This window comes from Schistocerca serialis, chromosome 3 (genome assembly GCF_023864345.2).
Source record: "Schistocerca serialis cubense isolate TAMUIC-IGC-003099 chromosome 3, iqSchSeri2.2, whole genome shotgun sequence".
Lineage (NCBI taxonomy): Eukaryota > Metazoa > Arthropoda > Insecta > Orthoptera > Acrididae > Schistocerca > Schistocerca serialis.
Genome location: NC_064640.1, coordinates 143,897,162 through 143,924,038, shown reverse-complemented (window position 1 = coordinate 143,924,038; position 26,877 = coordinate 143,897,162). Strand labels below are relative to the sequence as shown.

The 26,877-nt window shown below is 38.0% G+C and overlaps 1 protein-coding gene across 1 annotated transcript in view; it reads right to left on the bottom strand.

The window, feature by feature from the left end:
- Nucleotides 1-26,877, bottom strand: part of LOC126470724 (integral membrane protein GPR155) — a 165,541-nt gene that overhangs the window by 93,240 nt on the left and 45,424 nt on the right. The window contains exon 3 of the mRNA XM_050098727.1: nucleotides 608-897. Coding sequence (XP_049954684.1) covers nucleotides 608-897 — 290 coding nt within the window. The remainder of the gene's footprint in view (nucleotides 1-607; nucleotides 898-26,877) is intronic.

Sequence of the window (26,877 nt, the reverse complement as noted above, 5' to 3'; positions counted from 1 at the left end):
TATGTCTTCAGTGTGCCAAAAGTAATTCATTAATACTGAAAACTTGTTTTGTTTGTGATCTATGTTGTTGAGAAATGCGAAATATAAAAGCGACGGGACTGCCATTTAAATGTGGCACATTCGCTGTTTTCCCCTCTTCCCCCTCCTCACGCTCAGATGGCATGGTGTGGCAGCGGGGGGAAATGATAAGCATGGCTGTGCGCTCTGGCCTGTGCTCCAAAATCTTGGCCACCCCTGATGTAACATCCCAAAAAAATATGGAAGAAGACAGTGACATGAGTGGTTTGGAGGATGAGGTCTTAGAAATTTAGATGATAAGAACAGCTGAAAAGCGTGCATAAGAAATTTGAATTACAGACTGAGACAATCAGAATCACTAAAAGTGTCAGGTTTCCTCCCACACAATCTCTCTCTTCAGAGACTCAAAAATACATTTACAATAAGTTCACTAAAACTACTCATCACCTAATTCTGGTGGTACATTCTCAATGACACATTGTCACCCCTCACGACTCATTGTTGTAGGCCATTCATTCATACAGTGAACAACAGTCAAAAATCTACATTTATAATTAAAATATTAGCTTTCACTAAAAATAAAACTTACCTATCGGATAGCCAATTGCAAAGTCATTACTCTGTGTACAAAAGATGGCGAAGAGCCCTGCCCGTGCAGGGTTCACAGGACGACTAATAAGTAATGTGATGATAACTACTAATAGAAATACAATGCTCTTTGCCACCAGTATTGACAATAAAAACGTCCAGTTCACTGTACGGAGGTCAAGCTCTGCTAAAGACAGAAATATAAGAGCTGGCAAAGAGAAAACTCTTACAAATGCATCCAACCCTTTAGTTTCTGCCTGGGATAGCAAATTCTGCCGTCCTGCAATATACCTGGAACAACAAGATATGAAACAGATACAGAACAAGACCAAACTAATGAAACAAAGGAAGCATTCAATGGAACATATACAACAATCAATTATCCACAGGTAGCAAAACATTTGGTATAAGGAGATTAACTGTCTTTGATTTGATGTCTCTTCTTGAAGACTTGAAGGAGCTGCACTTTTTTCTACTCACTAGGAACTCTTTGTCCCTCAAGCAACCTACAGTAGATTGCTAATAGAAGAAGATCAAGTACTTTCACATACTGTACATAGAACTGTATAGGTATCCCATGTGGTCCAGATTTGCTGTTCTGTGGTCACTTGCTTCAATATCTGTCATTCTGAAAGTCATACTATGATTGAAAGAAGGGATTTCAACATGATCTTTCTCAGTGTAACAGTTTCAGAAAAAGGAATTCAGTATTTTGGTCTTTCTCCGTCATCCTGTGCTTCGGTGCCACTATGGTGACTGAGACTCTTGACATACGGCTTTAATCCATGTACTGATTTAACGTACAACTAAAACTTTTCAGGAATTTGATAGATAGAATTTTACTTTTGAGTTCATTAAACACTTCATGCGCAGTTCAACTTATGTTAATTTTTGCTTCATTCAGTTTTCGTTTGTTTACAGGGTCTTGGCTACACAGAGTATACATAAAGTGTGGGAACACTTTCAATTATTTATTGCACAAGAACCAAAAATTGTACAGATAATATTCTGTGTGTTGGAGTTTGACAAAAACATCAGATCTCACTCCATGTGACTTTTTTCTGTGGGAACACGTTAAAGATCTCGTGTATGTACTGCCCCTACCACATGATGTAGCAGAGCTCTGAGAGAGGATACAGGAAGCGACTGCCTCGACGATGCCATGTTGAGCGAGTACGGCTAGAATTCGATTACTGTATTGACGTCTGCCGGGTTCGCGCATATCATAAGTTTGTAAAAAAAAAAAAAAAAAAAAACAACTTTCAGAGTTTCTCTTCAAAATGCTATATGTATGACATCTGTACAATGTTTAGTTCTAGTGTAATAAATAATTGAAAGTGTTCCCATACTTCATGTACACTCTGTACAGCCAAGACAGAACCTGGAACGAAGCTCTCATTGCATCTGAAACAGCTTTTTAACAAAGCTGTCAGAACACAGTGGGCCTTTCCCAGGCCTCACAATTTTTGCTCAATACATACCTGTCTGAGATACTGTACAATAATCTTAATATCTGTACATTTATCTCAACAAAAAGATAAATGTTTGATGTTACTGATCAGGTAACCTGAAATCTGTTATACACTTACTGAGCCTCCTACATGTCTTTAAATTTCTATTTACAATGCAGCCAGTGATGCTATAATGGCATTACGATCACTGATTCCCTGTTCTGCATGAAATGAGTTGAAAAGTTTGAGCCTGTTTGTAACCAGCAGATCTAAGATGATACCCTCATGAGTCAGTTCTCTGACTAACTGCTTATGGTAATTTTCAGATAAGACATTAAAAAATGAGGAGGAGGAGGAGGAGGAGGTCACACAATTCTCTGTCCCAAAGTGACTTGGTAATAGCAATGTCTTCATACAAAAATGGATTTAAATAATCTTCTTATGTTGAGTCGCAGAAACTCATTGGGACATCTCTCATGCCTACATCATGGAGGTGACTGAGGAAGTTCCTATGAAGGCATCACATCCTTGTGACTGATATTAGGTGCAATTTAAAACATATCCAATCCATCAAACATGATCTGGAGAAAATTCGTTGCTGATTAAAGTACCAGCACACACTACACTGTAGTGTTTCCATCCACTCCTCTCTACACATGCCACATGCCCTTGATTTAAGTTTAGGGATGTGATCTGTTGAACTGCAGTAGGGCTTAAGCACGTGGCTTTCATGCAACAATATTAATGTACTCATTTTCTTAACTGCCTTGATGTTCTGGTACCCAGAGGAAATTCACCAAAGTTCCATACCACTGTAGTCCACTGCCTTTCTGCATCATGTTGATCAAATGAAGAGTGTCATCTAACCTTTTTGCTGGAGTGCTGAAAGTCAATAGCACACTTAATGAGTCAGGTACGATAAGCATATCATTTAGTTCCAGCAGCCCTGTAAATTGGAGAACTTGCAACGAAAGCCACTGCTTTTAGTGTAACCATTGACATATTCTAAGACAGAGACTAAAGCTGCATGCCCTTGGGAAAAATTACGGCTGTAGTTTCCCCTTGCTTTCAGCCGTTTGCAGTACCAGCACAGCAAGGCCGTTTTGGTTCATGTTTCAAGGCAAGATCAGTCAATCATACAGACTGTTGCCCTGCAACTACTGAAAAGGCTGCTGCCCCTCTTCAGGAACCACACATTTGTCTGGCCTCTCAATCGATACCCCTCCGTTGTGGTTGCTCCTATGGTACAGCTATCTGTATCGCTAAGGTACGCAAGCCTCCCCACCAACCGAAAGGTTCATAGTGCAGAAGAGAAATTTGGAGTAGGAATTAAAATCCATGGAGAAATAAAAACATTGAGGTTTGCCAATGACATTGTAATTCTGTCAGAGACAGCAAAGGACCTGGAAGAGCAGTTGAACAGAATGGACAGTGTCTTGAAAGGATGATATAAGATGAACCTCAACAAAAGCAAAATGAGGATAATGGAATGTAGTCAAATTAAATCAGGTGATGCTGAGGGAATTAGATTAGAAAATGAGACACTTAAAGCAGTAGATTAGTTTTGCTGTTTGGAGAGCAAAATAACTGATGATGGTGACGAAGTAGAGAGAATATAAAATTTAGACTGGTAATGGCAAGGAAAGTGTTTCTGAAGAAGAGAAATTTGTTAACATTGAGTACAGATTTAAGTGTCAGGAAGTCTTTTCTGAAAGTATTTGTATGGAGTGTAGCCATGTATGGAAGTGAAACATGGATGATAAATAGTTTAGACAAGAAGAGAATAGAAGCTTTTGAAATGTAGTGCTACAGAAGAATGCTGAAGATTAGATGGGTAGATCACATGACTAATAAGGTGGTACTGAATAGAATAATGGGAGAAGAGGAATTTATGGCACAACTTGACTAGAACAGGGGATCGGTTGTTAAGACACGTTCTGAGGCATCAAGGGATCATCAATTTAGTATTGGAGGGAAGTCCAGAGGGTAAAAATCGCAGAGGAAGACAAAGGCATGAATACACTAAACAGATTCAAAAGGATGTAGGTTGCAGTAGTTACTCAGAGATGAAGCAGCTTGCGCATGATAGAGTAGCATGGAGATCTACATCAAACCAGTCTCTGGATAGAAGACCACAACAAAAACTAGGCAGATAGTATGAGGATTCTGCTTGGAGATCAGGAGAATATAAGGTGCTTCCAACATAATGTACACATTTAATTTTCATCCATCAGTGAATGCTTTAGCCACATCTGGTCCAAGTATCCTCACAATTCTCATGATTATGTTGTTAATGTTTCATATTTCACATTTTGGGAGCAGATGGTTGCTGCAGGAAGCAAGTAGCTGAGAAAAAGGAATTTCAAAGCATTAGTTCATCAGGTACACTGCATAGTAGGGAACCATTCATGTTAAACAACAATTACTATTCTACAGTATACTTTATGTTTCAATATAGAAAGGATCATTTTTCTGAAGAAGCTCCTGTAGTCCTGTAGGTCCACTAATTTAGAATTGTTGGGGAATACTCTGCAATATAAATTTATCTGCCTGGTACTAGCACCAAATATGCAGAGAGGGTTTTGTTATTTTCAAGAACAGAGCATTGGTCAGTGTTGAATGCATTGCTCTTACGCAGATGCTATTGTAGTGGTACTGTACTTTGGCTAATTTGGAGAGAGGTAGCTTGATGCTACTGTGGTAGAAGACTGCAACACATTCTCATTGAAGATGCACAAGCAATTGGTACATGGTAAGCATTGTGGCAGCAACTGTGTTGCACCAAGTATCAACCATTGCATCAGAGACAGTTAATCAATTATTCCAGCCATGAACGAAAATGTGGGCACACCACTTCAGCCATGATTTGTGCAGTCAAGATTGATTATTGACATCATATCATCTCCACATTTCGTCCAGAGAGCGGTACAGTACATTATTGTGAGTAAATAGCACAGTTCAAAATTTGTGAGGTAATATTGCTAACCCACTTCTTATCAGTCACCCATCAAGTAATATGAAAGCACAATTTAGTTATGTGATAAATAATACTGGGGTGACACCACCCTTGAGAGACATCTTATTCTATTTAATTGGGCCCACAAGGTCATTGCATAACCAAACTTATGGTCACCAAGTGTGAAGTAGCTTGTAGATACCTGTGAAGAGACTATCTGGAACACTTATGTATCAGTGTAGGAATCTGGAGACTCATGTTCAAAAGAATATTTACAATAACAGGGAACAGAGCACATCACTATACAGTGCTTAGGATTGGATAATACTGTTAACGACACACAACTGTGTACATCTTTACTTGCTGCATTGCCATTACCACTAGGGATTTCCCCATTTACCATATATAAGACAACAAATGATTTTGGCAAAATACTTTACTTTAAAAAAGATGAATATTGCAAAATTTTCTGGAATACTATAAACCATCCATTATTGTTTTTATGGTAATTACTTTTTTCTGAAAACATCACAAGTAGCAACATACATCTACAGAACAGCAAATACAACACAATAAAGTGTTATATTTAGAAAGGGTGCATAATATCATATTACATTAGTGATTTTTTATTTGTTATTTTTATTCCAATGAACTCGTGTGCCTACGATTAATTATCATGGAACATATTCTTACATATCCAGAAATGTTTTAAAGATAAAATTGTACTAGCAATGGCGTCCTCATCAACCACACCTGGTGTGCTGCACGCCACACACAGTTATGTGAGAGACAGCACGTTTAAACCCCCCACCAGTTCGCTGCCGGTGAGCTCACTCTTTCCTCACTTGCTGCCTCAATACAGGGTGGCACACTTGCACTCTACCAGATGATGCTGAATTCACAGATCTCACGGCCTATGACTTTGACAGCCCAGCGCAACTTTTTAAGCAGCCACACTCAGAGCTTGGCCTCAGATTCAGTGGACTGACAGACTTGAAAGAGGAGCATTCACACAATGCAACACTTTTTTTCTTGCCCAGTTTTGGTTGAAAGAATGGGGAATTTGTTGTGGGGCATCATGGAATATTCCCACTTCAGCCCCTACAGTTTCATGAAGTTCTGATATGTGGCAGTGCTATGCGCAGCCTTCAAAATGTAGTATGTAATGGAGATGTGTTTCAAGCAGACAGCTGTCATAGAGTTTCTTTTGCCAGAAACCTAGAGCATCACCGATACTCGTAGGTGCTTGCAGTATGCCTACAGAGACCTGGCTATGAACAAAAGCAGGGTGACACATTGCGCGACATCTGTCATCATCCAAACAAAGTCGCACAAACCTGTCCAATCACCCGTGTGCTGCCTGGCCACACACATTTGTTACTCCTGCAATGTTGGAATGTGTGGACACTCTCATTCACGGTGATCGATGGATCACGATCAGACATCTCACTGTACAACTGGATGTCTCTGTTGGTAGTTCTGACACACTCGTCCACTAGTTGGGGCACTCAAAGTTGTGTGCCCACAGGGATCCTTGCCGCTCAACAGAAGACCACAAAGAGCAACAAAGGACCATCTGCCCATAATTGCTTGCATGTTATGAGGCTGATCATGACAATTTTTTGTTGAACATTATCACAGGCAATGAAACACAGGTTCATCACTTCGGACAGCAGACAAAACTGCAATCCATGGAGTGGCACCACACTGCCTCTCCTCTGAAGAAAAAGTTAAGAGGCACACCCTCAACTGGTAAAGTCACAGTGACAGTCTTCTGTGACTCTGAAAAGGTTATTCTGTTTGATGTCCTTCCTCATGGTTTGACAGTCAATTCTGCTGCCCTTCGGAAATAGAAGAAATGACTTCAGAGTGATCAGCACCATAAAAATGCGAATGAACATCATCTCCATAACAATGCACGGCCTCAGACAAGTCTGTGCACCTGGGAGGAGCTCACAGATTTTCAGTGGACTGTTCTTCTTCATCCACATTACAGCCCAGAACTCACACCTTGTAACTCCAATAAAGGATGAATTCCAGGAAAAGCAGTACATGGGTGATAGGCAGGTTACTGATGTGGTAATACGTTGGCTCTGACATCGATCAGTGGAGTGTTACCATGCAGATGTACAGGCCCTCTCAGAAAGGTGACATAATGCCAGCACATTGAATGGAGATTATGTTGAGAAATAGGGTTTTGTAGATTAAAAAGAGTGGGGAATAATATGGTGTATTGGAATCCTGAATAAAACCAACCTGCTTTCAGAAAAAAATGTGTTGCATTACTTACTGAACATTCCCCATTCTTGTCTAACAATCAGATCGTATCAGCATTCAAGACTATTTGTTTCTATCACGAACATTACTCTCCTTGTCTATAACTCAGCACAGCAGAACAACTGGCAATAACACAGTGATCTTCTTATGCAAGGCAGAGTCAAAGTAATTATTAATGATCAGAATTTCCATTTCCCAAATTTTCCTTCTATGTAGTACATAGGAAACAACATGCACAGAGTATGACATATCATTCTTACTCAGATATGCCCAGAATTTAATCATCCAGTATTTGAGAATAAGAGCACTTAGCAACTTCCAACAAACTTTACAAACTTTTATAAACTTCTTCTCACTTAGATGCTTAACAAATTGGGTATATACTGGTGAGTACCAAATTGATTCTAATATTTATAATATGTAAACAACTTTTTATACTTTTAATACCATTTGAAGATGAGAGGAATAAGCCTTCAAAACTGGTAATAGTGTTATAAAAAAATAATTATTAAAAAGGAATAGTTGCTATATTTTATTCCATAAATAAAAAATCAGTTTTACACATTTAACACTAGAACATCAAAAGGAGTTAACAGTCATTATTTCTGAAATAATGAATTAAGTTTTTAACATCTTTCCACCAAACCTGAATTTTCACGATTTCATGAATATTTCATGGAGTACGAGGTCTGTTCAAAAAATTCTGGAAGATTCGTAATTTTGTGCCAATAGTGTGTTGGAGTGAAATGCAGTTGGCATCCCTGCATACACCTGTGCTTAATGTGCAACTGCTGGAAGCTTCACTGTTGTATGTCTGTCAGTTATTGTTCAGTGTTGTATTGAGTAGAATGTTGTGTCACACAGTCTGCAAATTTCGAAATGGCAGAGTTAGAGGAGTAACATGTCTGCATTGAATTTTGCGTGAAACTCAAGAAAACCTTCACAGAGACACACCAAATGATTCAGGAAGCCTACAGTGATGACTGCTTAAGCTGTACTCAGTGTTACAAATGGTTCACACGGTTTAAAAATGGTCAGACAGAAGTTAAAGATGACCCTCATTCAGGACACCCTTAGACATCTGCTGACGATGTTTGTCAATAATGTCAATGAAATTGTGCGTGCAAATCAAAGACTGACTGTCAGAGAACATTTCAGGTGGATCATACACAATGCAGCATCTTGGAATGCATTGTGTTGCCACCAAGTTCATTGCACAGCTCACCAGTCAAGACCAGAAAGACCTTCGCTTTGCAATCTGTGAAGAGATTTTGGATCATGCAAATGAGAATGAGATGTTCTTTAAGAGAATCATAACTAGTGATGAGATGTGGGTCTATGGTCATGATGTTGACACCAACACTCAATCTTCACAATGGGTCGGAAAGGTTCTCCAAGACTGAAAAAAGCTAGTCAGATCAGATGTCAAAGACATGCTGATAAGTTTCTTTGACTTTAAAGGATTAGTTCATCATGAATTTGTGCCACAGGGAGAAATTGTTAATCAATGGTATTGTCAAGATGTGCTGCGAACCTGTGAGAAAATGTGAGAAGGAAACGGCCGGAAATGTGGCGAGACAATTCAGGTTCTCACATTATGATAATGCACCTGCACATTCATCCCTGTTGGTGCGTGACTATTGCACAAAAAATGAAATCACTGGCCTGCCTCATTCTCCATACTGTCCAGGCCTGACCCCTGCCGACTTCTTTTTACTTCCAAAGATGAAAATCCCATTGAAAGGACAAATATTTGAAATGATAGAAAAGATAAAAGAAAATTCGCAATGGCACTTCACGAAATCCAGCAAGAAGTGAACTAAGACTGCTTCTGGAAGGGGAAACGGTGTTGGGAGCAGTTTATCAATTGAGGAGGAGAGTATTTTGAAGGAGACCACGCACAGTAAGTAAAAGGTAAGTGTAGAAAAATTTTGTGAACAAAGTTCCGGAATTATTTTGAACAGACTTTGTTTATCTAGAAGAGCGAGAGGAGTCGATTGATCCCTTATGTAACTCCTTTTTATAATATATTTATATAAGCACTTGTTTTTGATATTGCTTTGGTTAACAGTCACTGTCTTGAATGTTGATATAGACGGTCACAATGGTTTCCACACTGGACAATTTGACATAACTTTTCAATCATATTTCATGTGCTGCTGTTGTTACTGAGCTCACCAGTTACTGTTTACTGTTCCTTTTCCTTTTTATTCCTTGTAACATGTATTTTCAATTTTGTTGTGTCAGTGCAGTTTTGTTAATGAAGAGATTTTAGGTATTCTCAAGAAATCAGATAGTGAATCAGAAAGTGACTTATTGGGTTCACATGATGATTTCCCACCACAGACAACTGCAATGAAGAGTGAAAGAGAGAGAGAGAGAGAGAGAGAGAGAGAGAGAGAGAGAGACTAATAAAGAGTTGCCATAAGGAATGTCTATCCATTTCATTTCTTTCCACAACAGTCTCATGAGTCAACTGATATAACAGAGAAGATGGTAGCTAGGGATTGAACAGAATGAGGGTGGTCATTAACATTTCATCACCTGGAAGAAGGACTGCTTTGCATGTCCTACAGGAAAGAGGAGGGCCTACTGCATTTGTCTGCCACTGAGTGGATGATCACATAATCACTGACTTCTGACTTCTTTTTGATGAATCAATGCTGCATATCATTAAAAAAACACACAGAACCATATGCTCAAAATGAAATAAAAACAACATTTGGACTGTAATGTTGGAGAAATTGGAGACAATGATTGGTATCACTAATGCCAAGAGGTCCTTTTTATATTTAAGGCGCTTTCATGGATGACATTTGTCCACGTTCTTATAGGCCTGATTTTATCAGGGATAAAAATGATGAAAGACCATTTTCTATGAACTTATCATATTCCTTTGCCTCAATGAGAAGACATCCAGAGCTCAATGCTTCCTGCTGACAAGTTCATGCTTATTTCTGATTAGATTAGATTAGATTAGATTAATACTAGTTCCATGAATCATGAATACGATATTTCGTAATGATGTGGAACGAGTCGAATTTTCCAATACATGACATAATTAGGTTAATTTAACAACATACTTAAGTTAATATAACAACTTTATTTTTTTGTGGTTTTTTATTTTTATTTTTTTTTATTTTATTTTTTATTTTTTTGTGGTTTTTTATTTTTATTTTTTTTATTTTATTTTTTTTATTTTAATTTTTTTAAATTTTTTTTTCTTAATTTCTATCTAAAAATTCCTCTATGGAGTAGGAGGAGTTGTCATTCAGAAATTCTTTTAATTTCTTCTTAAATACTTGTTGGTTATCTGTCAGACTTTTGATACTATTTGGTAAGTGACCAAAGACTTTAGTGCCAGTATAATTCACCCCTTTCTGTGCCAAAGTTAGATTTAATCTTGAATAGTGAAGATCGTCCTTTCTCCTAGTATTGTAGTTATGCACACTGCTATTACTTTTGAATTGGGTTTGGTTGTTAATAACAAATTTCATAAGAGAGTATATATACTGAGAAGCTACTGTGAATATCCCTAGATCCTTAAATAAATGTCTGCAGGATGATCTTGGGTGGACTCCAGCTATTATCCTGATTACACGCTTCTGTGCAATGAATACTTTATTCCTCAGTGATGAATTACCCCAAAATATGATGCCATATGAAAGCAATGAGTGAAAATAGGCGTAGTAAGCTAATTTACTAAGATGTTTATCACCAAAATTTGCAATGACCCTTATTGCATAAGTAGCTGAACTCAAACGTTTCAGCAGATCATCAATGTGTTTCTTCCAATTTAATCTCTCATCAATGGACATACCTAAAAATTTGGAATATTCTACCTTAGCTATATGCTTCTGATTAAGGTCTATATTTATTAATGGCGTCATACCATTCACTGTACGGAACTGTATGTACTGTGTCTTATCAAAATTCAGTGAGAGTCCGTTTACAAGGAACCACTTAGTAATTTTCTGAAAGACAGTATTGACAATTTCATCAGTTAATTCTTGTTTCTCAGGTGTGATTACTATACTTGTATCATCTGAAATAGGGAACAGGTTCATGCAAAACTACTACTGTCCTGATGAAAAGATTGCAACTGATGAGCAATTACTTCCAAGCAGAGAAAGGAGTGGGTTTACTTAGTTCATGCCAAACAAGCCTGACAAACATGGACTCATGTTCTGAATACCTGCAGAAGTGACATGTTTTGCCTTTTCACAGATTGGTGAGGAAGTAGGCTGACCAGACAACCAGCTATTGGGACAGTATGTCATTTGCCATCTAATGGAGCCATTTCTAAACCAAGGAGAGAACATGATAACAGACAGCTTCTTCACATCCTTTCCCTTTGCTAAGTAACTTCACAATAAAGTCATTAAAGGAAACAATGAACAAGATTCATCCAGAAATCCCAAACTGCAACAATTGTGACTTATGTTTTGCCATTGTTATAGAAAAATCTGATAAGCCAGAGTGCACCCTGACAATGCACATGTGAAGAAGAATAAGAATGTCATTGCTCTTAGCACACTACCTGAAGTAATGTTGAGTGCACAAGGAGAGAAGAAACCAGAAACTGTTACCTTATACAACATCACAGAGTATACTGTGGACACTTTTGATCAACAGATCCATCAATATTCAACTACTGTTACTTGCAAGAGAGGCTAATGTGTGTCTTTTACAACATCCTAGACATGGCAGCTCATGCAGCATTTATTGTAGGACCACTAGCAGCGATATCAAAGTCATCATCTGAGAGTAGTGTATTTCCAAATAGTCTAAAAATTCCAAAAGTAACACCTATGAATAAGAAGGGCGCAAAATGTCAAATTGCTAATTATAGGCCAGTTTCGGTTTTGTCAGGCTTCAGCAAAATTATGAAAAAATGTTCCTTTTAAGGTTAACAACCTTCCTAAATAAAGGACTCGCACTATGGATTCAGAGCTGGAAAGCCAACCCACTCAGCAATTTTCACCGTTTTAAATGACATGCTAATAGCAGTGGGTGATAAGCAATATATTTCTTGCTCTTGGTCAAGCCTTTGATGTTGCTGATCATGACATTCTCTTGTATAAGTTACGTAATTACAGAATTAGACGCCAGTCTGGAAGATGGATCCAATTATATCTCAACCATTGTCAACAGATTACAAAAATAAAACACAAGTACAGTGAAATACAAAAAAATACAGTTGATGCAGTAATGAGTAAAAACATCAAGTGTGGAATCCCACAAGGATTGGTTCTGGGACCTCTACTATTTCTGCTGTACTCTGGCTGATAAAATATATGATGGAACAACAGTACTCTTTGCAGGTGACACTAATATTCTAATTAAATCAAATAACAAAGTGCAACTGGTTGCATTAAATAAAATAAATCACATCAGGTGATGTCACATTTAAATGTTGTAGCCATCCAAGAAGATTTTAACTGAAATGATTGGTTTATCTATTCAGCAGCTCTCTGAAATAATTTGTGGTGGTGGTCCTACATAAATTATTTAAACAATTAACAAAAAATAAATCACACAGTGAAGCTTGCAATAGTACATTAATGTGAAAATGTATCACATGCCCCATGACTAATTGTTCATAAGAGCTAAACTCAACATTGCATCTCAACTGCTGAATTTTGGCTAAGTCCCGCATCGCACGAATATGTTCAGAGTCCCAACAATTTTTAAAGTACTGCATGCCACTCAGGTTAGACCATCGCTTGAAAATTGTTCTTACGGCACCCTGAACATTACTGCTCCTTCACTTGCGTAACATGAACTAGCTCTTCACGTCATCTGGTGGCTACCAGCTGGCCTTCGGACAAACCTCCAGCACTGGTCAGTGCCAATAAGACACACAACGGCATATAGGTCTGCATCCAATGGGCTACAGTCTGCCTGCCTTCCAACTTAGTCTTTCTTAAAATGGAATGCTTAGTAAAATGAACCACCATGCTTTGCTTCATACTATTACAACAAGAGTAGTTACATTATATAAAAGTTCTGTTCTTTCTGGTTCGAACAGACAACATACAGGCTGTTAAGTAAGATCATGATTAGGTTAATTAGTAAAAAAAATGTATTTGACAACAAATTAAAACATATACATACATCATACATGAACAAAAAAAATGATTTTAATTAATAATGCATCCAGTCATCCGCAGCATCAATAATTTCTTGTCATTTCCGAGGCATGCTGGAAAACCAAGTTTTCTGTGTATTCACATGGAGCAGACCCCCAAATGCATCGAATTTGCATTGATATATGTTTCAAACTGAAATTTGCTCGTGCTTGACGCAATGTTAAGAATGGGTTTCCCAAAAAGAAAAAAAGGTTAATAATTATTTTTTCCACTTTTGGAGTCACTTTACCAACTGACACATGTTCTTCAAAGTCCTTTACATTTTTAACCAATTTACAGTGTGTTACCTACTTTTGTACAAATGACTCTGATTTCCCCATATATTTAGATGCCGTGGAATGACTCATTTTAGGACCTTTGTGGTGACTACAGAGAAAAACAACCACAAAACTTGATGCATAAGCTGCATTCATCTCTCTTGTGTATCTCAGTCAAGAATTCAAAGTAAATTAATGTCTTATGGACACTGCATGAAGGACAAAGGTTCCCTCTATTGGGCTGTGAAAGAACTAATGCAATATCTTTTACCATCTGTGTGTAACGCCAACCATGCTCTTACTTAACAGATTGCATATTACATTCAATAATCTCATATGAGTAATTAATAACGTACGTCCACACAGTGCAGTATTAAAGAAATAATTAACAAGTAGAATGCATGGATGATTGAAATATCATACTGGATTCATTGATTGTTTTCATGTGGAAGACATGATGATCTGATCCTGGTATGCACTAAATCTATGTCATAACTTAATATTAGATTGAGTATGGCTATGAAGCATTCATGACAAATAGCTAGAGTGCAATGCTGTAGCCTGATACAACGTCTGCTGAGATCATGCACAGTGCTTACTCATTATTAAGCTTCAAATAATTCTCAACTGATTTGCTTGCATTCAAGATCTAACTTCAAAGTTATTAGAGATATCGCAGATATCAGTATTTCAATAGAAGCATCATGACTGCTTGATGATTCTGGCGTGCTCAGATTAGTTCGAGTCTTTAATACTTGAATATTCTTTCACTTTTAAAAGTAGTAGTAGTTTCAGTTCTTAGCACAGGTCAAGAATACTGACCACCAGTATTCCCTAATGAACATGAAATTGCCTGCCTTGTACTTGTGCAAACCAGTCCTTTGTATCAACTAGCTAACACCACTGGATTAGGAATTCTCTGGAGCTGCTCAAGCTGGTGGCCAGACCCTTGCCACCATGACCGAACAACAGTTTCGTGCTCTCAAGATTCTAAGATCTTAGCTGGCTGGGCTTTCTTCAACAAGTGTGTTATGTTACAGCCTTCTCCAGCATATGTGTTATGTAACAGTGCCAGCTGTTGGTTTTCATGATGAGTGCTGAATTCAGTATTGATTCAGAAGTTTTGATTTCGATGGTGGAGAAATGACCAATCCTGTGGGATACAACAACCAAAGAATATAAGGACAGATGACTAACTTTGCAAGTGTGGATGAATGTATGTGGACACCTACAAGGGTGCTAACATCTGTGTTGTCCATCCTACTGCTCTCTTGCTCAGAGCTCGACTACAGTACTTCCAGTGCATCTGCCGTTTGCATGGACAAGGCTACTAGTTTTTTTACCGGCTAGCAGAAACGCCTGTCCTACAAAAATTCTTGTCATGGACAAGGGCCCTTAGGTGTTGTTGCGAGGATAAAAAAAAAAAGTATACATTGTTTTTGATAATACGGGAAAGTGAGGACAGGACCACAGCTTACTAGGTCCTTTAATAGCACAAGGTCTCCTCACAATTCAGGGGCCATAGAAACTATTCCCTTCTTTAACAGATGGGTAAGTGGTCTTGCTTTTTCCACAAACTTCAGCACAACTTTCTATATAGTTAGCCAAACCTGAAAAGGACTGAAGCACTTTTTCTGTAGAAGGAGTAGGGAATTTCCACATGGCTTGTACAAGACGGGGTTCTGTTTATACACCATCCTGTCTGATATTAGGGCCCAAGTAATGAACTTACTTCAATACACAATGACACTTTTCCAAAGGCTTGCTTGTGCCACTTGCAATCAACTAAAGACACCTAAAATGCACCATGTGATCTATGAGGTCCTTATCAAATTCTATTGTCTAAGTACATCATACACTATTCTGGTTTGAGATCTCATAATACCCCGTCCAACAGGTGTTGAAATGTTGCCAGTACATTTTTCAACCCAAATGGTATTTGGCTGTACTGGTAATGATTGGTTAGAATCGTATATGCTGTCTCATGTTTGTTTTCTGGCACTACCTCCAACTGATTGAAACCTGTGGTCATAAAATAATGGAATTGCCACATGTTATCCAAAGTTTCGTGACATTTGCAAGGGGTATGCAACTGTGACTGTACATTTACTCAAAACCAACAGTCACAACAGAATATATAGGCCCTACTGCCATATGCATTCTTCTTTGGTACAATAATTACCAGTGCCACTCACAGGCTGGTACTCTCTTCAATTATTCCCTCATGGAGTTGTTTGTTTGTAAATTCCTCTATTGCTGATTGGAGGTGAAGTGGAACTAAGTACAGTTCCCTTACACTGGCCATTAGTTACCAGTGAGAATCTTATGCTGTGTTATTGGTGTAGCTGGCAATAGCCTGGAAGGGTTGAATAATCCTTTGTATTCCACTAACAACTTTTCCATTACCTGCCTATCACTTCCTTGCAAAGGTAGCACTTTTCCCCACAGTGAGGCTAAATCAGCATACTGTCCTGGCTTAGAACACTCTATGCTGAAACCTTTATCCAACTCTTTTTCTTCCAAAACTTCCAGGGTGCCAATCAGTGCACCTCACCAGATGGCTATATTACCATTGGCCTAAAATTATCTACACTAAAGGGCACTACTAAACTTCCCTCGGCCTCGTGGATGTATAACAAACTGCACAGTATAAAGCACCACACCTTGTCCGGTTCCTAGTTTTCTGTCAAGGGTTCAACTATACACAACATATTAAATGGAAATTCTGCTCCTACATCTCCCCAGACTAGCTTCCCTGCATCTTTTCGTCTTTTTCCCTGCATCTTTTGGTATTTTACCCCACAAGGCATGTCTAAGGGACCATGCACACAGTTCAGATAGCATCCCCGACATCTGGAGTGTGCCTTACAGCATTGCTGTTTTTCCAGCAGTAAAATCTAAACAGAATGACGTCCCACTAGCTCTACTAAAGGCCATTCCAGATCAACTTTGGCACAATGTTTACTCAGAAAATTCAGTCCAAGTGTAACATCTTAGCTTTAGCCAACTTAAGGAAGTACTTCCATGCAAGCCCAGAGGTCTTTCTCTCTCACTCAGGAATTCACCTGTGACAAATGGACCGAATGAATACTACTTCCACCTGTGCCATTTAGTCTACAATGAGGCAAGTTTTTTACATTACATGAAATGTATCATATCAACAAGTACCTGCAAACCCATATCCAGTAAAGATTTACACACCCTTCCTCCTATGTAGCCAGTTAAACAATACTCTGCTACGGATTCAGCACACAGGTATCCAGTGTTCACATTTACTGGGAATGTGTGACGAAGCAAGCTGGGGTATTTTTTACCCCCTCTCTTGTTTTGCCATTGCCTCCTTAACATTCTTTTTTCTTTCACTTTTAACTAATTACCATTAACCTACATGAGTATAATCTGCATTATCATAAAAGATAAAGGTTGGCCCTCAGTTTTACTCTCTTCAATTATTTTGGGCTTAGTTTTATGTATGTAATTGATTTTCTAATTTATTTTGACTATTCCTAGTTAGTATTTTTCATTATAGCGTGAAATCAGTAACTGTTTCATAACTTAAATTCTATTGTTGACTTATAAACAAACATAAATTCTGTACTAATTATAAACATCAGGGAGACGAGACAATAGCATTCTTTAAGTGTTTATTTGACTCTATTCAAAAACATGTTAGCAAAGCCAGCCCTTAATTAATTCCCAAGTAATTTCAAGTTTCGTCAAAAGTATCGCTATATCTGTTAATTTCATGATTTAAACAAATAATACGGCTTAACCCTTGAAGTAGAAGAAACTGTTTAAAAAACTCAATTTTTCGATGTATGTAGTTAATTCAATGAGTTAGGTTTTAATTGTAATTTCTGTAAATTAAACATCAAACAATGTATAGTTTTAGTGCCTGTTATTGTGAGGATATACAGGGTGAAGTGAAATTTGTGCACTCGGGCTTCGCAGTGCGATTCCTCACATGCCAGCGATTAAAAAAAAAAATCTCTCAAAAAATTTCATCCAGTGAGCACATCCGGCAGAAAAACGACGTTAAAGAAGTTCAATCTGGCAACACTGTAACCACATGCATGGTAACTACCTCTGTCAACACACGTAAGCTGCACTGTGTAGTTGGTGCAGTGGGCTGATTCTTGTGTTAGCATGCAGGGGGTCAGTGGTTCGATCCTGAGTTGAGGTATATGTTTTTTATTTGGTAAATGGAGTCCAGGTAGTGTGGTATCTGGCATCTTAATCGTCAAAAGCAATTGCAGTGGATCCTCTAGAAAACTTTTGCACTTACATACAATAATTGTAGAAATGGAAGAACGGTCAGAAAGAAGCTCTTTCCATGTCGTGGGTGTGAATTTACTCATGCCTCTTCATCTACTACATGCGAAACCTGTTTTCTTTACACCCTCCTCCAATGGTCCCATAGATTAGTATCAACTATTATTCTTGCCTCGTTCGGGTCCATTACATTTCGTTAGGGCTTTGCTTTACCAGTAGGACTACCAATGAGCTTTGCAAATAATGACCAAACTCAGTTACTGTTTGTATGTGCTATGACCATGGTCCCACTAATTATGCTTCCAACATTGAGTCTGGTAACTGCATGCTGTTAAGTACATATCTCAATGAATCATCATCATCATCATCATCATCATCATCATCATCATCATCATCATTCTATCGATGGGATTGTGGAAAACATCACATCTATTACAGTTAGGGAAACAGTGTAATTCTAAACCGAACATTTCACAATTACCGGTATCAGGATGAATCATGCAGAACAGTATCTGTCAGAGGGGTAATGCGAGTTGTTTGGAACAGCGCTCAGGACTGGCGGCATGTTTATTCTGTATGCGCTGTCCACCAGACAGGGACTAATTGCGAGAGGAGTAATGCGTCCATGACAGACTCCAACCTACAAGCGTACATGTATCGTATTTTATAATTGTAAACTCTAAACCAGTGTGGCAGACGTATGGCATACACAAACGATGAATATGCGGATATGCTTTTGGTCCTTGGTGTATCTGATAACTGGGCTGGTGTTGCCACTCATAAATATGCTGCTGGATATCCTCTTTGACACCATCCAGATAAAACTGTGTGTTTCGTCATCTGGAGCTGTGCCTTTGGAAGTCAGATTCTCTCCTTCCACCATCACGTGACAGAGGTCGTCCATGGACTTGCCGCACTCCAGCTACTAAGGAAGCTATTCTGAAGGTCATACACCAAGAACCTTGGCGAAGTACACGTAGCGTAGCAAGGCATCTGCATGTCTCGCTACACATGGTTGTTAATGTGCTGCACAAGGGTGGGCTGCGCATTCTGTGAATGGTTCCAACAACAACAGGAAGGCAATGATGACTTCGTGAACACCATAATATGGTCAGATGAAGCAGCATTCACTCATGGGGTGTCTTCAATACGCACAATGCCCACCATTGGTGTGAGGTTAACACACCCATTATTCGCAACCATGGATATCAAAGTTCACTTTGGCATCAACATCTCTGCCGGAATATTGGGTGACAGGTGTTACGGCCTCTACATGTTGCCTGACTGATTGACTGCACAAAGGTATCATGCAATCCTCTCAAACTATCTCCATGATGCGCTGGAAGATGTTCCACTACATGTTCGGCAGAGTATATGGCTTCAACATGATAGTGTACCTCCACACTCTGGAATTAATGTGTGACAGTATTTGGACAGAACGTTTCCAGGTAAATCGCTTGGACATGGGGGTCCAGTTGTATGGCCACTGCGTTCACCTGACCTAAATCCCCTGTATTTCTTCCTTTGGGGACAATTGAAGGAGCATGTGTACTCTACTCCGCTGACGAATGTGGAAGAATTGGTAGTGCGTGTTCATGCTGCTCTTGTTACTGTGGACACAGCTTTGCTGTGAAGGGTCCTGAGCTGTATGATCTGGCAGGTTGTGCAATGTTTGGACATGCAGGGAGGTCACTTTGAACATCTGTTATTCTGAGGACAACGTATTCTGTTGTGAAGGTCATGCAGCCATTACTATGGACATTATTATTGTCACTGGTTGCTATTGTTTGACATCTGAGTGCTCATAATACATGTAGTATAAATGACTAGTAGATGTTGTGTTATTGTACTGTGCTGTCATCTTTAGCATCTCGAACTTGATATTGTTTTTGTAGTCATTCTGTCCTACGACATGTCATTTGTTTCAACTGCCTATTTCTTGTTTGTCTAACCACGTATTTGTTATGTTCAGCGTTAAAAAATGTTGTAAATTTAGGAGACATTTGACACAAGAAATGGTGTATATTACAGTATGAAACGTCTGAATGAAATTAGCTGGTAAAAAAATGCACCTGAACCCAGGATCGAACCCTCGAATTCCTACATGCTAACCCAAATTTCTAGCCACTGCATCAACTGTACAGCACAACTAATACATGCTGACAGAGGCAGTTACCACACATGTTGTTGCCAGATTGCCACTCTTTAACGTCCTTTTTCTGGCGGATGTACCCGCCGTACGAAATTTTGTGACACACTTTTTTACTGCTGGCACATGAGGAATTGTGTTGCGAAGCCCAAGTGCACAAATTTTGCTTCACCCTGTATAAGGGCCTGATGTTTGATCCTGAGACAGTCAGTCCATGGCCAAGTTTCAGACAAGAAGCCTGTATTGGTTAGAATAACAACAACGCATCAACTTAACCGTGAAATAAGTGTAACAAAAATAGGCTGTCTGTTAAAACAATGACAGTGTCTGTTAAATTTATTTGAAAGATTGTAAACTGTGTGGTTAGGTTATTACTGCTCGTAGATGTTCAACAGTAAACTATCGTAGCAGTATGTGGATGTTTGGCAGTATGTGGATGTTGACCTGCAAACTATTAATGATGCTTATTGAAAGTTAAACAATAGAGCACTGGTCATATAACTGAGTATTATGGGGGGGGGGGGGGGGGGGGGGTTGTGAACAGTAAAAATAAAGAACTGTGAAATGCAACAGTGCACCTGTCAGCTACATCATTCAAAGTAGTCAGTGTTGAACTTCCCCCCCCATTTTTCAGCCAGTATCACAACGCAGTATGTAGACACAGAGAACAATCAACGATTAAATAAAGCAGGCAAGCTTCACATATGGTGCCCTTGCAGGTGAGGACTATGTTATGCGGGCACAATAAACTATGACTCGCGAACTTCGACAGTGAACTTGAGCGGTTTACATTGTTTTAAACAAAGGGAGTGCAACAGCCAATCAGAGCTTGGGTTTCCTGGACAGAGTAGGACAGCAGCCAATCAGCGAGTGGGTTGTATGGAAGCAGCCATTGAGTAACGGAGCAGCCAATCAGCACACAGGTGGACACAGCTGACAGGGGTAAACAAGATGCTTCACCGAGAGAATTACAACTTGCAGCAACTGTGCAGACGATAAAACAAGATGAAAACCTCAGCAGAGCAGCAAGAGACGAGTTAATAAGAATAAGGTAATTTCATGACAAAAGCTGTTTTATATTAAGTGATACATAATGAGTAGCCTTAATGAACATGACAGTGAGATGGAGGAGAATGGACAACAGGGAAGTGATGTGAAAATTAATAATGAAGCTGTGGAGGTTAGTTTTTTAAGTGAACAGAAAGACTTAATGGGGACTGGTTCTGTAGATGATATCAGTTATAAATCAGACATGAATGTAACTTTGAAGGATGGGGATGGAAGTCCTATTGTAAAGAGCGAAATGGACAAAAACAGTACTGAAATGGATGAGGTCATTAAGGTTGAGGAGGAGGAATCCAGTAGCAAGATCAAAAGTTTATGGCAGACGGAAAAGTGGAAGCGATGTCAAGGCAAATTATGAATAAATGAATAGTGTGTGTTCGAAAGAAGACATTAGTAGGGTGGAAAGTAGTATGAAAGAAGACATTAGTAATATGAAAAAAGACATTAGTAGGGTGGAAAATAGTATGAAAGAAGACATTAATAGGGTGGAGGAGAAAACTGATAGCATTAGAACTGGCATTGTTAGCTCAAAGAAAGAACTGAAGAAAGAAATTAAAAAGGAGATTCAGGTAGTCTCCTCCAATCTTCCAGAATTCAATAAAAAGGTTGAAGCAGTAGCTAAAGATTGTCACGAAAAGATAAAGAAAGTAGTACATAACATTAATGAGAAATTAACATTAATGAGTAGTAAATGTGCACGAGAGAACAAGAAGCTTTGTGATGACTATAGTAGGAGGATGGAGGCTTCCGAGAAACAGTGTGCTGAAATTAGGGTTAAACTTGAGAACCAAATTGATCAGATTAATAATGATTTAGAAACTGAGATAGAAACCAAGTGTGCAGTAGTGGTAGAGGAAAAACCAGTAAAAGTGAATGAAAATGTAGATTCAAAATTGACTGAAATGGAGAAAAAGGTGGAAAAGGTACAAAATCTAAAGCATAGAGAAAGTGAAAGTGGGTCTGATTCTGACAGCAGTTGTTATGATGATAGCAATGACGAATCCAGTAGTGATGGGGATGAGGTATTTGAATTTATTATTGATAATGTTGGTAATGTGTTAAGCAAAGAAAGAATAAAGGAGGATAATATTAGGACTAATGAAGAGTTAGAGTTTGAAAGTGATAATGAGGAAGAGAACCATGGTATCAGTCATTTGACTGTGTCTGATAATCATTTTGTTAAGCATGATGATAGTTTTTCCAGGGAAAGGATTAATGAGGATTTGTTGTATGAAGAAGATCACATGGTAAGTAAAGAGGAAGTGTGGCACCCTATAATAACAGCAAGTGTACAAGGTATAAATGTTAAGTGTTTACTGGACAGTGGTAGTGATCTGAATGGCATTTCACAGGCATTTTTTGAATCTATTAAGAACACAGAGGGTATAGTAAAGATACATGTTTCCGGAATAAAAATTATTGGTGCTACTGGTAAGCTATCAAAGAGTGTCAAACAAGAGGTACTATTAACTGTGGAATTGTCAGGACAGCTGTTGGAGTGCAATTTGTTGGTAATTCAAAATCTCAGCAGTGATGTAATATTTGGGACTAATTTCTTGTGCAATTAGTAAGTACGGGATTCAACATTCTGTGTTGAATTCATTATGTGGCGATAATCTTACCCAGCTGTCTGCCTCATTTTTCATGTTTCCTGAGGCAGTCAAACTCTTCTCCTATCCTATCTATAGTTTATAAGTGAATCAGAATTATTCTACCTTCTACTTTCATGTGATTTTGTGTTCAGTGCAATCAGTATATGGAGATAAATATCTACCCATAGAAGTTTGTCTACAGCCTTTTCTAACATTAAGGAATTACAACTTTAAACATAGTTGCCTGGAGTAATGTGTGTGGAAAGAGTAAGCAAGATTTGTATGTACATCGCCCTTCAGGCTAGAATCTTAAGCAGTTTGATGGAATACAGTGAAATAATTGTTTTTCCTAAGTGATAATTTTGTCTGATCAGTAGTGAGAGTTAAGTTTGCCTTAGAATAATGATCCATTACTGTGGAGTGTTTTTCAGTAGAATCAATTTTGCATTGGAGAAGCAGAGCAGGTGTTTATTTATCAGTGAATGAAGCAATAAGGAAATAATAAAATAATGAATGATGTTGGGTTCTTAATGGTTAGGGAGCCTGACTCTGCAGTAGAGATATTTTTTGAGAATGCACTCCACTAGCTAACAAGGTAAGAAAGATAAGCAAAATAATGGAGCTGACAGGCATGGTTGAGTAATGAAAAAGATGAACTGTATAGAAACAAATGTGGTGTAACTATATACTGATAATCTATTTTCGAACTAGACAACATTGGGTACTGTGTATATTGTGCAATTCATGACACTGCAGCGGGGAATGAGAGTTTAACAGAAAGAGCATTATTTTAGTGAGGTACAAGTCATATAATGCTGCTTTATCGGATCTATAGGTTTATCTGAAAACTTCTATTTGTGTTCTAAGGAATTATGAGCTTAAGGTGGTCATACTGAGATGAAGAACAAAAATTTTGCTGATTAACCGATAACTGTGGTGCTAGACTGATGTGAATATATTGACAGGTCAACTATTTGGTAACATTTTGTGATTTTGAGAGGATTTAATTTTCTGGTTGAATGAGAGTAGTGCTCCGAGTTGAGTAGAGAAGTGGGGCAAGGATTGGGTACAATTTCTGTCCCCTTAATTTTGAGTTGAAGAGTAAGTAAGTTATGTGATGGTGACACTCTTCTTTTTTCACAATGTAATGATTAGTAAAGCTATGCTACTGCACTTCTTGAGTTTTTGTTATTTTGAAAATGGGAAAGAGATCCAAATCTTTCCAGTTTAACCAGTTTCAGACAGTTATGACTTAGAGTAATGTTTTGTAGTGTAATGTGCACTTGATTTTAAATTTTTACTATTCCACACCTTTTTTACTATATTCAGTCTTAGTGCTAGTTATTGTGATGTTATGAGAACTGAGTAATGTATCTATCTATGAAGTAACAACTATTGTTTTTAATGTGAGTCATTTTTTCTTTATACTTAGTTTGATGTAAAAGAGTGTACTAAAGTAGGGTATAGTGTCTAATTTTTTCATGTACTATGGCAGAGGAGAACCACCTCCAAGGGAACTGACAGCCGTGCATTTCCTTACTAACGGCCACTTGGACCTGTTGAAGGTGTGGACAATTTGGTGAGAAAATGTTTAAATGCTCATTAAAAGTGTGAAAGCGCTTGTGAAAAATACAAAACATTGAGCAAGTGAAATTTTCTGTCTAAAAAGTGAACTGCAATGCACAGTGTAATTTAACTTTTTGCAACCCATGAGGATTTATTTTTTAAGCAAGATAGAACTTACATAAAATGATGTGTAATTTTGAATGTATCCTTGTTTACCCAAAAAGGACATCACTTATGATGAAGATGCATAATTTTTGTTAAAAGTATAACTTGGAGATATTTTGTGACATTCTACAATACACTGTATGTAAATATTTGGTATAGAGATTTTCATATAGCCAGTTCATATAAGTATAAATTTGAAAAAACATATGTACTGTATTTTTGATAAGATTTTGTATGTAACTTTTTTTGTGTGTAGATTTTTAACCCACTGTCAGGAGTCACTTGTGGCCACTGAATTGCCCAGTTAGCTATTTGCAATATCTATCTGGTCAACCCAATGAGAGGGTATTGTGGTGAAGCAAGCTGGGATTTTTTTACTTCCCTTCTTGTTTTGCCAGCTGTCTCCTTAAAATTCATTTTTTCACTTTTAACTAATTACCATTAACATACGTGAGTATAATCTGCATTTTCATAAAAGAGAAAGGTTGGCCATCAGCTTTAAAGAATGTAACACCAGGTCTAATTTTGTGCTTAGTTTTATGTATGTAATTGATTTTCTAATTTATTTTGTCCATTCCTAGTCAGTATCTTTCATTATAGGGTGAAATCTGTAATTGTTTTGTAACTTAGATTCTATTGTTGACTCACAAACAAATAAATTCTGTACTGATTATAAAAATTTGGGAGATGAAACAACAGTATTCTTTAAGTGTTTATTTGGATCTATTCAAAAACATGTTAGCAAAGCCAGCCCTTAATAAATTCTTCCAGTTTTGTCAAAAGTATCACTATATTTGTTAATTTCATGATTTAAACAAATAATATAGCTTAACCCTTGTAGTAGAAGAAACTATTACAAAGACGCAATTTTTTTATGTATGCAGTTAACTGAATGAGTTAAGTTTTAATTGTAATTTCTGTAAATTAAACATCAAACAATGTATAGCTTCAGTGCCTATTATTGTGAGAATATATAAGGGCCTGATTTTTGGTCCTGAGACAGTCAGTCGATGGCCGAGCTTCAGACAAGAAACCTGTGATGGTTAGAACAACAACAATGCATCAACTTAACCATGAAATAAATGTAACAAAAATACGTCAGTGTCTGTTAAATTTATTTGAAAGACTGTGAACAGTGTGGTTAGGTTGTTACTGCTTGTAGATGTTCAACAGTAAACTATCTTAGCAATATGTGGATGTTTGCCGGCAAACCATTAATGAGACTTATCGAATGTTAAACAATAGTGCACTGGCCATATAACTGTGTATTATTGGGGGGTTGTGAACTGTGAAACGCAACTGTGCACCTGTCATCTACATCATTCAAAGTAGTCAGTGTTGAACTTCACCCCCCATTTCTCAGCCTGTATCACAACACAGTACGTCGACACAGAGGACACTCAATGATTAAATAAAGCAGGTGAACGTCACAAATGCTGCACTGTAGCTGCATTGTTCCCTTTCACTCTTAATGATGGTGTGTAGCAATAACCTGCAACGAACCTCCCTGTGTCTGTGGAAGCCTGGGCAGATGCTCCCATTCTGAGCTGTGGAGCAATGGGTAAACAGTCAAAATATGGTTGGTGCATTGTTATGTCCTTATGAAAAGACATTTAAATTGTCTGTGAGTGCTTTACATCTAACTTTGCCATTTACAAGAGCCTGAAAATTATTTTTGCAGTCAGCCAGAAAGCGATGGAGAACATGCTGCCCATAATTTCAATTCTGGAAATCCACATTACTCTATGTGCTCTCTGAAAAGAAAATGTTCCTGCTTGCTATTTACTCGGTGGTATCAGGGACTATAAATAACAGTTTTGAGTTTTAACTGATTGATATAGCCAATAAAAGTTCACAAGCACAAAATATAATACTATCCCTAATGACAATAATAATATCACTATCAGAAACAGTACTATTAACAGTTCAAAGGCAACCTCTATGGGAAGTTCCAAGTAAAATGGTCTATCGCATTGACTTCTAAGCACCAGAAGTTAATTGCTGCACACAAACAGTTACTTCTGTGAAATCCAACTGATTCACAACAGTGTACAGTCCTCACAATTTAACTTCCTGCTTTTATGGTAAACACAGTCACGTCTGCCCACCTGTGATATCACCCGATGTCCAATGCATGCAGACGTTTGACTGACTTGAACAGATTGATATCTTGGTGTGGAGCATATCTCTCCATTGGTTCTCTGTTCATATTTATATACTAGTGCAGAGGACCCCACATGCAACATCTGCTATCAACTGCCCTAGACACAAGTAACGGTAACTAAATGGCTCCTTTCTCGGACACATATTACTTAATATGTCTGTCGTTTAACAATTTACAATCTTCTTAATCTTTATATAAATAGAGT